Source organism: Pan troglodytes, chromosome 17, assembly GCF_028858775.2.
Source record: "Pan troglodytes isolate AG18354 chromosome 17, NHGRI_mPanTro3-v2.0_pri, whole genome shotgun sequence".
NCBI lineage: Eukaryota > Metazoa > Chordata > Mammalia > Primates > Hominidae > Pan > Pan troglodytes.
The window spans coordinates 59,187,729-59,200,047 of NC_072415.2; the positions used below are offsets into that span (position 1 = coordinate 59,187,729).

At 36.5% G+C, this 12,319-nt stretch overlaps 1 protein-coding gene and 1 long non-coding RNA gene across 51 annotated transcripts in view; one reads left to right on the top strand and one right to left on the bottom strand.

Moving 5' to 3' along the window:
- Positions 1–12,319, bottom strand: part of DYM (dymeclin) — a 411,382-nt gene that overhangs the window by 65,580 nt on the left and 333,483 nt on the right. For all 50 annotated transcript variants that reach the window (XM_001151222.8, XM_009433974.5, XM_024350839.3 and 47 more), the window contains one exon: positions 5,575–5,757. In XM_001151222.8, the coding sequence (XP_001151222.1) occupies positions 5,575–5,757 (183 nt within the window). The remainder of the gene's footprint in view (positions 1–5,574; positions 5,758–12,319) is intronic.
- LOC129137910 (uncharacterized) lies at positions 3,105–3,941 on the top strand. Its single transcript, XR_010151918.1, has 3 exons — positions 3,105–3,322; positions 3,407–3,547; positions 3,780–3,941. It is a non-coding gene; the product is annotated as an uncharacterized LOC129137910 (long non-coding RNA).

The following is a 12,319-nucleotide window of genomic DNA, read 5'->3' on the forward strand; positions in this document are numbered from 1 at the left end:
AAATACACAAGATCTAATGTGAATTCTACACTGTCCAGAGATAACAAGATTTCTTGCCTTTACCTTACTATACAATGGTTATAGTTCATTGCATCTGTCCTCTACTCATATTCAGCCATTTCTTAGGTAACCAGACAATTTATTTTATGTTCTCTCTTGTTTGGTGTCATATTCTACCTTGTCTTGCTGCTTAATTCAGCCTGATCATATCACCTTATGTTTTAGATGGGAGAGATAGGCACCAGTGTGTAATAAAAATGTGGGCACTTGAAAAACATCTAATTCCTTCTGCAGACGTTAAAAGTGCTCCAAGGTTAGCCACTTCTGTCTTCTGAGATACTGAGTGCTGCTAAATGTCTTAACCAAAAATAATCAACTCTCAACTCCCTGCCCACTAAAAATAACAGTAGATTCATCTCCTCCACCAACTTTTTTCTTCTACAGTCTTTCACAGAGTTAACTTCTGAAGGTTAACTCTATGAAAGAAGAAAGTAGCAAAAGCTTGTTTAAGCCAAAATTTCAGGGATCTTTGGGGGATAGATGGGGAAGGTAAAGTACTGAAAAAGGCACACAGTAGAGATGTTATTTATATCTTTATCACAGCATCTTTTCAAAATATGTAAAAGGAGTTTAAAATGTTTTTTAAATGAATTTCCAGTGTGCCCAGCACTATTTTGGATGATAGTATTCAACAAAAAGTTGTTGGAAAACCTGCTCATTTGGAATCTTAATTAGGTTTATCCAAGTGAATGCTGAAAACATGGGATTTAATAGAATGAGAACCTGGATTCAGGGCCTGGTTGACTGACTTGCTAGCTAAGTGATCTCAAGCCTACTATTTCCCTTCTCTAGCCCTGCTCTCCCTTCCTCCTAGGGATGGCGAAAGGGCCAATGACATAAAGCCCCCTGCAATGACATGTGATAACTATCCAAGACAATGATCCTTAGGCAGGAATGTATATTAATAGCATCTGAGAAACCTCTCAGCCTCTTGATTTTCTTATCTGTAAAGTGGGATAATAATCCTAGCTCACATGGATTAAGGATGGTAAAAGAGGTCATATACATGAGGCACTCAAGCTTCATTCCCATCATTTAGAAGGTGTACTTAAAACTGTTTAGGCATTTGTTTATGTGGTTTTAAGAACTGCATAACAGCATATAGTCAAATGTTTAGCCTGAGAATGCAGTTTTCACTGAATACAGGTGAAGTGTAAATAAGTGGCCCATTCTTCCGACAATGACAGAAAAGTGAGCACTGGGTGTAAGTCCAACTTAACATCCTGCTTTTAATTCTATATGGTTCTATACTGTGTACTTACAGTGAGGTCCTTTCTACTTCCTCACCTCCACTCTGCTTTTCACTTCTTCCAAAGGAGAATGTGTTTCAAATGGATGTAGTTTAAATTCTTTGCATGGTTCTGTGTGTCCTGATTAAAAAAAATTAATATGGTCTTTCAGAGACTTTTTTTTTCTTTTTCTTTCGTGTGTGTGTGTGTGTGTGTGTGTGTGTGTGTGTGTGTGTGTGTGTTTAAGAGATGGTCTTGAATTTCTGGGCTCAAGAGATTCTCCTGACTCAGTCTCCTGAGCAGCTGGGATAACAGTGCACCACCACGCCTGGCTCTCAGAGACATTTTTAAGGATATCAATTGCCTGGTTACTAAGAATGTTCCTCCTTGCACCACTGATGGAATAAAGACCGATTTGACATCATTAGAACTGATTTTGAAAAAGAAAGTAATTAGGTTTGTGGATATGATCAGATGGTTTCATAGGCAACTGTGGGAGCATTTAGTGAATGTGTATAGTGGTTAGGCAGAATTATTACAAACATAGGTCTTATCATCAAACTCTGGGTTTAAGTTCTGGCTGTATCACTTGCTGAATGTGTGACAGTAAACAAGTTAATTAATCTTTCTAACTTGGTTTCTTTATCTGTAAATTGAGGGCTAAAATGAAATATACCTCATGGTTTATTTTTTAATGAGGATTAAGTAAGTTATTGCATGTAAGTGCTTAGCAAGTATGCAATAAAAGCTAGTGATGATTAGAAAAGAAACAAATGGCTTTTGATGTGGTTTAAATAAAATGTTAAAGCTAAATACTCCAAATGATGTGTAATATTGCAGCTACTGCAGCTATGACCACAGGGAAAAAAAAAATCTCTGGTTTAGTCTTTTGTCAGGAATACAAAGAAAATATTGCCTATCACAATGAAAGGTACTGGGAATTAGAGATTATTTCTCTCCCATTTACTGCAGGTGTATATTACCAGACATACATAGTCCATAGTTCAGGTGACTATCTTTAAACATTTTTTTAAAGGAAAAAAGAAAGATAGGAAGGAATCAAAAAAGAAATTGGAATGAGGGAGGTCCAGAGAAAGGTAAAAGTTAGAACAGATGGGATAGAGGACTGCCACAAGGGCAGACTGAAATGAATGGGATGACACAGTTTAGAAACATGAAGACTGAAAATGGACATGTTGGATATTTCTAGAATGTAAAGATCTGAATAAATCTTGGAAAACCAGGAATATCTCCTGGAGCTTGAAAGAGATACATTAATAAACAAATGTAAGAAAATACTATTTTAATATTACAGTGCCCATTCTTGGGTGATATTCTTAGACGAAATATTAGACATCAAGAGTCTCAAGACTATAAAAGGCCACACTTTGCATCAGATTAATTTTAAAAAGATAGAAGGATAGGAAAAGTAGCATGCCAACAGCATAGTCTCACAGGTTTTTGTTTTCCTTGGGAATCCTTATAGCAGTTTTTGGGCTAGTCTTTGACCCTTCAAATGACAGCTCAGATGCAAGAGAATGAGACTACTGTAGGTAGATGCAATAGCCACCCTGCCTTAGAAACCACGTCTCAAATAGAAACCAATATCCTTGTGACAGTCTCAGCTTCTACGTCCTTGTAAAGGACATGCCCAGTTATAAGAATTCTCTCATTCGGAGAAGCCCAAAGTGATGGCTTCTCATCAAGTATTTGTAGTTCATTCGTAGTCCTCCAAGTAATGACTCAGCTTACCAATCAAATGTCATTTTATCACATCATCATTTTATCATAGCAGTGTTGCTTGGTAACACAACTGACATTCTACCTCCATTAGATTTCTAGAGAACTGAGCTAGAAGCATCTTAACCCAGCCAATTTCTCATGTAAAAGGGGAAAGAGTTTTGTGAAACCTTTACCCACAAGCATAATGAGTCTTAAACTCAGTATTTTACCTCCAAAAATACTACTGGGAAGAAATAGAAATGAATTTGGACAAATTCATGAATAACATGGTTAGAAAAAGCTTTTCAGAAGTAAGTAAACAGCTAGCCTATAAAGTTGCCTTCATACAGAGAATGATTTCTACTGAATGTTATAATCCTTAAGACTGCTTGCAGGAATAACTGTTAAGAGCAATGGATAAAGGCCCTGCTTGAGTTCCAGATAGTTTCTTTGAGAGCTGAGATGACAGCAGGGATGGCATTCTCCCATGAGATACCCCTCAGCCCCCATGGACTCTTTACTTTCCTTAATAACAGGTACTTTTGCATTTCATCTTCTATCAAAGCATAAAACTAACAGGAATTCTTAGACTATAAACCACAATTTACCATGTTGTCAAAAATAATCTATCCCATAAAAGAAGACGGAGTTAACTCGTGATAGGTGTTCCTTAGGCAAAACTTTGTTTCATAATCTTATTAACACTGACACTTCTCAATTTTAAAGAGATCTTATTAACACCATCAATACTTCTTAATTAAAACTCAGAGTTAACAAGAAGGACATGGGCCAGAGATGAAATAATCGAGAAGTTGCTAAGGATGCTCTCACACACATCCTAAATATCAGTGAAGCTACACGGAGTCCTGGTTCATAAAGATTTCCCTTAAAATGTCAAAGTTTGATTCTTAAAATAAACATCCTTGTGTGAAATGGTGTTTCTGCTTTATCTTGATTGCACTGATGGCAACTATACCCAAATTCCCCAATTCTGTTAATGATACCTAAATGATGTCGATATAAGTTTAGGAAAATGACAAGAGTGTCCATGGCAAAATATTTTGCTATAGCTGCAACCGTTAGGTATATAGTTGAAGCAGCTTAACGAAAGCCAATGAAATTAAGCTGACAGAAGAGTTTTAATATTAATTTCTGTTTACCAGCAATCATGAAAAAGCCATGAAAATCAATGAATGGATTTGCAACAGTATACTCAACTGTAGGTTAAACTCACATTTAATTGTGTAGATTCCAGAGTATCCAGCAGTTAATACATCCTATGTGTTTCATATCTTTATTAGCCATTTAGAGTTCCTCTTTTGGGAGTGCCTGTTCGATTCTTGTTAGTTTTTCTATTGAGTTATTTATCTATTATTAATATATATTTTATTGTTATATTCTAGATTCTAGACTTTTCCTGGTTGTATGTTGCAAATAACCAATCTCTAACACAGCTACAAACTTTTTAACAGAACTCTAAAACTCCTCTCTAAATAGTCAAACAGATCAAGTAACATTCTCAAATCCGCTCTTTCTATGGAGACCTGCTACCTGCCACACCCACTGTGCACTGGTTCTACACACTACGGTGTATTCTTGGGAACTGCCTTCAGTGCTCTCCTTTGGTTAAGCCTGGCTCCTTTGTCTTCGTCTTTCTTTGTTTACTACTTTGTGTTGATGGAACATATACTATAGTAGCTTTAGCAGAGATGGGGTTGGTTTCGCCGTGTTAGCCAGGATGGTCTCAATCTCCTGACCTCGTGATCTGCCCATCTCGGCCTCCCAAAGTGCTGGGATTACAGGCATGAGCCACTGTGCCCAGCCTTTTTTTTTTTTTTTTTTTTTTTGTGAGATGGAGTTTTACTCTCGTTGCCCAGGCCGGAGTACAATGGTGTGATCTCGGCTCACTGCAACCTCTATTTCCTGGGTTCAAGCAATTCTCCTGCCTCAGCCTCTCAAGTAGCTGGGATTATAGGCATCAACCACCACGCCCGGCCCACAGGCATAAATTCTATAGTTTTTCTGGAAAGCAATTTGGCAACCTGTGTTGAATCTTGAAAATAAAGATACCTTTTGACAGTAAAAACTAGTAAAATTCCAGCTTTAAAACCATATCAAAAATATAATTTTAAAATTTGAGATAAGACTTATTTATAAAGTTTTCATTCATTATGAATTGATATGAAACACTGGAAATAAATGAGCAAAAATGGGATAATAGTTACACATATTTTAGGACACAAACATGGGCTAGATAGAAATTAAAATGTGAGACTTTCAAAGAATTGATAATACCACAGAAAAATGCTCATGGTCTAAGTCTAAAGTAAAAAAGGCAGAATAAAAAACTGTATGAAGTATGACTTCAATTGTATTAAATATGTATGTGTGTGTATATACAATACACACACAGATTACCACAACTATTATAGCAAAATAGACTGCAAATACAGTTAATGTTGAAAGAAGAAACTCTTACTATTATAGTTCTTACCAAGGCTTATTAAACATTCTCTGCTTTAATACTTAAAAAAGAATCATAATAAATGTCATTTACACTCACCAGATCAATATTTTGCATTATATCCTGAAATGAAGGATGAGTTCGAAATTGTTCAAAGAGATCGCGTTTGTAAAGCAGGGCGTATACCAAGTTTGGGTTGTGGTGAAGGGAATTTGTCAGGCAGGAGTTGATGATCTCTAACATCATTCGAATCACTTCTTCAATGACATTTAGGTCTTGTGCCTTATAGAGAAAAGAAACCCCAACACAGAGTCAGTCTTTTCCTCCTTGCAATAGAATTAATGAAAATAAGAGTAATTGCCTCAAAATTATAACAGCATTGGAAAGATCATGAAGAGAAGCTCATCAAGATTATTTCTGTCAAGAATCTTAAGAATGAGGTTTATCAGTTACTAAAGGATTTGGGTTAAAATCTTTTGAACTTAGTACGGTAATAATTAGGAATTTCATATAATAAATTATAGACTTACCAATCTAGAGGGAAATTTGGAGCTTACTCAGCTCCTCATTTAATAGATCCATATTGGTATTCTCATTATTGTATTACCCTAAATCGTTAAGACTTCCATGATATAGAGTAGTGGTAGGGTTGTACCCATTCCAAGAAAAATGCCTAATTCAGAAGATGACTTCATTTCTCTACACTGTCATTTCAGTCTTTATATTTCAGATAAACAGACTATGATTTTGTCACTGTTTCCTCATAATGAATAGTCTTTGGGAATCTGAACATAAAATAGTTGCCAAACAGTAAAGCTCAAAGTAAGCAATCAGCAAACTTCTTGGAGGAAAAGGGCAATGGAAAGAGCAAGCACATGGGTATATACAACAGACTTTCCTCTCCTCTTCAGTTTTCCATAATATATTTGACAGTTGAAGCAAAAATTATAACATTGATGTGGTTCTCAATGTATGTAAAGGAATATCTAAAACAATTATCAACAAAGGTGGGTAAGGGATTTAAAAGGACAAAGGTTTCTACATCTCACTTGAACTGGTAAAATATCAACACTACTAGACTGCGATAAGCTATGTACATATAATGTAATGTCTAGAGCAAATCTACCTGAGAAACAAAAATACTATAGATATATCAAGGCTGGGTGCAGTGGCTCATGCCTGTAATCCCAGCACTTTGGGAGGCCAAGGTGGGCAGATCACTTGAGCTCAGGAGTTCGAGACCAGCCTGGGCAACATGACGAAACCCCATGTACACAAAAATTAGCCAGGCGTGGTGGCACACATCTGTAGCCTCAGCTACTTGGGAGGCTGAGGGGGGAGGATGGCTTAAGCCTGAGAGGTGGAGGTTGCAGTGAGTTGAGATTGCTCCACTGCATTCCAGCCTGAGTGACAGAGCCAGACCCTGTCTCAAAAAAAAAAAAAAAGAAAGAAAGAAAGAAAAAAAGAACTAGAAATATATCAAAATGGGATTCTAAAAAAATTTCCATACAGGAAGGCAGAAAAAATGCAAATGAAAAAGGGAAACCAACTAAAAACAGAAAGTAAAATGGTAGTTACACATTAATAACTACATTAATTGCAAATAGTCCACAATAGTTAAAATCCGAGGATTGGCAGAGTGGATTAAAAGCACACCAACCAACTATATGCCATCTATGAGAAACTTCTAATATAGTTAAGTTGAAAGTAAAAGGATGGAAAAAGATACCTACACAAACGTAAGTCAAAAGAAAGCAGGAGTGGCTATACAGTATACCATATCTTTAAGGGATTGGTTCCAGGACATCTCCCTGCCTCGGAAATACCAAAAATCTGCAGATGCTCAAGTCCCTTATACAAAGTGGCATACTACAGTTGCTCACTCCATCCACAGATTTTTTAAATCTGTGGATGTGGAATCCGAGGATATGAAGGGCCAACTGTATGTACTTTCAATCTGCGTTGGTTGAATCTGTGCATGTGTCACTCAAAATATGGAGGACTGACTTATATTAGTATCAGGTAAAGTAGACTTCAGAGACTATCTGGCCTATAAAATAAAAAATATTGACTATCTGGCTCTTTACAGAAAAAGTTTACTTCCCCTGCTTAAGAGATGAAAAGGTATGCCTATTTCCATACAATTTACCTCTGTCTTTCTTAAATTTTTTTTGACTCAGGGTCTCACTCTGTCACCTAGGCTGGAGTGCAGTGGTGCAACCCTAGCTCACTGCAGCCTTGAATTCCTGGATTCAAGCAATTCTCCCATCTAAGCCTCCCAAAGTGCTGGGATTTTATAGGTGAGCCACTGAACCCAGCCTCTGCCTCTGTTTTCTTAAATACAATGTCTAACATTCAACTGAAATGTATGAAACACACAAAAAAGTAAGTAAAAGAATCCATGTTGAACAAAGTCATCAGCAGAATATGACACAGAGATAAAACATTCTGAAAATATCAAAGAGGGAATATAAAAGAACTGTGATCTACAAAATTTGTTTGAATTGATTGGGAATTTTAGCAGAGTTAAAAACTATAAGAAAGAGACAAATGGTAATGCTAGAAATTTTGTAAAATGTGGTGACTGCAGTGAAGAATGCCTTAAATAGGTTTCAATAATAGACTGGACAGAGCTTGGGAATGAATTGCAAACTTGAAGGCAGGTTAACAGAAATTGCACAAACTAACCCTACAAAGAGAAAAAAAGAGTGAGAAAACAAGACAGAGAATCCAACAAGGGCTGTAAAATAATATGAAATGCATTAATATACATGTAATTGACTCCCAGAAGGAAAAGAGAGAAAGAATGGGACAAAAGAGATATTCGAAGAGATAATGACTGAGCATTTCCTATAAATAATGAAAAAAAATCAAACAGATTCAAGCACGTCAGAAAATACCCATGGTCACTCCACCCCCAAACAAAAACCAAAAGAACCCATGTACTTAGATCCATCAAATTCAAATTATTAAAGACCAAGACAAAGAGAAAATCTTGAGGACAGCTAAAAACAAAACAAAACAAAAAAACCCACACACATTAAATACAGAGGCACGAAGATAAGAATTACAGCTGACTTAGGAGAAACGATGCAGTCCAACCTAAACGTAGCGGCATCATTAAAGCACTGAAATAACAGCCAAGTATCCCATACACAGCAAAAATATCTTTCAAATATGAAGGTCAAAAAAAGACTTTTTCAGATAAAAATAAGTTGAGATAATTTATTACCTGCACTATACAAAATATTAAAGGTATTTCTTCAGGCAGAAGAAATATGAAGCCAGACAGAAATGTAGATGTCCACAAGGGAAGCGAGATATTTTTATTTTTAATCATTCTAAAAGAGAGCTGACTTCTAAAGTAAAAATAGTAGAGATGTATTATAGGTTTATAGCATATATATATAAAACATGTAAAATATATCATAACATTCTGCTGATGGACATCCAATGTATATCCAGTTTCCTTGTTTCTATGAATAAGGCTGATAAGCCTCCTGGTAGATGTGTTATATATGGGTACTTTTACGTCTCTGGGATAGATTCCAGGAGAGGGATTGCTGAAAATGCTGTATTTGTAAAGTTAATAGATGCCATCAGATTGTTTAGGGTGATAACAATACACTTAAACTAGCAATGTAGGAAGGCCCTTTCTACCATTTTCTCACCAACAGCAGGTATACTTGTTCTTTTTAAAACTCACTACCTGAAAGATATAGAGAAATACACTGTTACTACCTTAGTGACCATTTCCCTGAATGGGAGTGCGAACCCTCTTGTGAACTGCACGTGTGAGGGATCTGGGTTGCACACTCCTTACAGGAATCTAATGCCTGATGATCTGAGGTGGAACTGAGGAGGTGATGCTAATGCTGGGGAGCAGCTGCAAATACAGATTAACAAGCTCAGTGCTCCCCTCGATTCTACATTATAGTGAGTTGTATAATTATTTCATTATATATTACAATGTAATAATAATAGAAACAAAGTGCACAATAAATGTTATGCACTTGAATCATCCTGAAACCATCAACCAGTCCATGGAAAAACTGTCTTCCACAAAACCGGGTCCCTGGTACCAAAAAGGCTGGGGACCGCTGCTTTATATTGTTCAGCATCACAACCACAAGTCTAGGTATTGGCTTATTTTTATTCATCTTGCTCAGTATATTCGGAGTACATTTTGACCTGACAACCTAGTCTCTTCCATAAAGATAACTTGGATAATCTTTTCTAATTATTATTTTCCAATTTATTAACTCTCTTTGATAGTGTCCAGTATAGATCACTGTTGCTTACTGAGCTTTGAATTTTAATGACTATATTTTTCATTTTAAGCTTTCTAGTTAACTAGTTCTCTCTCACAGTCATGTTCTTACTTATTTCTGTTTTTATTTCCTATTTATTCTTTTTTATGAATATTGTTCCTTCATTTATCTTTGAGGCTGCTCAAAGTATTTTCAAAATTATTCTATTAGTTTTTAATTTTATTTGGATAAATTTACCTTAATTATGATCATGACTGTTATCTTTCTATTGTTAATTTCCGCATGTATTTTGTTATGCAAGCTTATCTAATATGGCTTAATACTTCCAAATCTATAGGTTATGTGGTGGCTTCCTAGAGTCTCAGACTGAAACCAGGTCTCATAATTGGTGCCTCGGTGCTCCTGCCCTGCAATCATACTAAAGACAGTACTGGCCGGGTTTATCACCATACCAGTATCAGTTTGTTTCAAGATCCCATGGTGAGGCTGTTTCTGTGTACTCTTGCCTCCCTAGACATATAATTTAACTGTTATTATTAGCACATTCATTCAGGCTCTTTATTTCAATAAAGCATCTATTCCAGCTCCTAATTTCTAGCAGGGAATCTGGCACTAGTGTCTGGCCTACAGTAGCTGAGCTCCCAACCACTTCTCCTCCTTCCAGCTCAGCAGGCTCACTGTTCTGACTGCTTTTTCTGCTTCTGTTCCATCAAGAAATAGCTGTCTCATTTTGGGATTTGGCTATGTGTTTAAAATGTTTTCTTTTTATGATTCATCTATTATTGTTATGTTTTTGAAGCAAAGGGGAGGAGATGAGACTTCAAATTTGGAACTAACAAGATAATCTTGACCAGAAGTCCTCTGAATTATATTTGCTTCTCATTTTGGTATTTGAATTAGTATAGAAGGAAGAGACTTCAAGCTTCAGAATTCTCTCTCACGGTCATTTAAGGGCAACCCAATGAAATGGTATGACTACTTTAGAAATATAATCAAGTCAAAATATTAGCTTTCTGTAGAATTTTATGTTCATATATATTTTATACACTCACTTATGCTAAGTATAAGTGCTGATATATGAAACTTATACTTCAAAAATTATCTGCAGATAGCTTACAATTTCTGCTTTCAAACACATTGAGAGTTTGTTCTCAATGTTTAAATAAGTAATTTGCTGAAACAAACAGGGTGATACACCCAACTCCTAACTAGGCACCTGCTACTTTAAACCCAGGCTAAAATACTGACTATTTATTTTATTCCCAAGTCAGGGAAAGTATAAAATAGAAACTTGAGGCTGGGTACAGCAGCTCACATCTGTAATTCTAGCATTTGGGGAGACTGAGGCAGGAGGATCACTTGAGGCCAGGAGTCAAAAGCAGTTTCGGCAACTGAGCAAGACCCCATCTCTATAAAAAACTTAAAAATTAGCTAGGTGTGATGTGGTGGTGCATGCCTATAGTCCCAGTTACTCAAGAGGCTGAGGCAGGAGGATTGCCTGAGTTCAGGGGTTTGAGGCTGCAGTGAGCTATGATCATGCCACTACACTCCAGCCTGGGCAACAGAGTGAGACCCTGTCTCAAAAAAAAAAAAAAAAAAGAAACTTTATATTAATAAGCATGTTCTACATTAGTTTTTACTTTGCATGACTCTGACTAAAGGCTCTTTAAGAGTTACACTAACCCTCTTATTTTTAGAGTTATTGGGTATTTTACCAAACTTCTCTTACATTGTTTCTGTGACAAATTCTGATGTCATCTTTTATGGATTATATTCAGTTGCAGATTTATAAATCAAATGACAAGAACATATCATTTCTAGCATTACTCAAATTGACTAACAATATACTGTGGGAGGTTACAGCAAACACATTTTACATGATATCGTATTTGGCTGGACTGCCATGCTAGAAAGAATCTTCTGTATTTTAATGTACAACTGTTTTGAAAAACAAAAATGAATAACATAATTCAGAAATAAGTTTAAAGAGTGGCTAATTATAATTTTCTGTCAATATTTACTTTAATATGTAACACTCTAAATAAGTTATTAGGCCAGGCACGGTGGCTCACGCCTGTAATCCCAGCACTTTGGGAGGCTGAGGCAGGCGGATCACGAGGTCAAGAGATCGAGACCATCCTGGCTCACATGGTGAAACCTCGCCTCTACTAAATATACAAAAAAATTAGCTGGGTGTGGTGGCACACACCTGTAATCCCAGCTACTCAGGAGGCTGAGGCAGGAGAATCACTTGAACCCAGCAGGCGGAGGTTGCAGTGAGCCGAGATTGCCTACTGCACTCCAGCCTGGGTGACAGAGTGAGACTCTGTCTCAAAAGTAAATAAATAAATAAAGTTATTAAAATTTCAATATAAAGAATCCCTATAAACCTCCAACATAAATACCATTTTTATGACGTTAAGAATAGTTTCCTTTCTGGTTATACCCAGGCGTGAAATTCCAAATATTTAACAACTAGTTGGCACTGCTAGTCCTAGTGGATGCAGGTTGAGCACAACCAGGGCAGCCCTACTAGCTTGCATTGGCTGGATGTCAGTGGTAGTAGTGACATA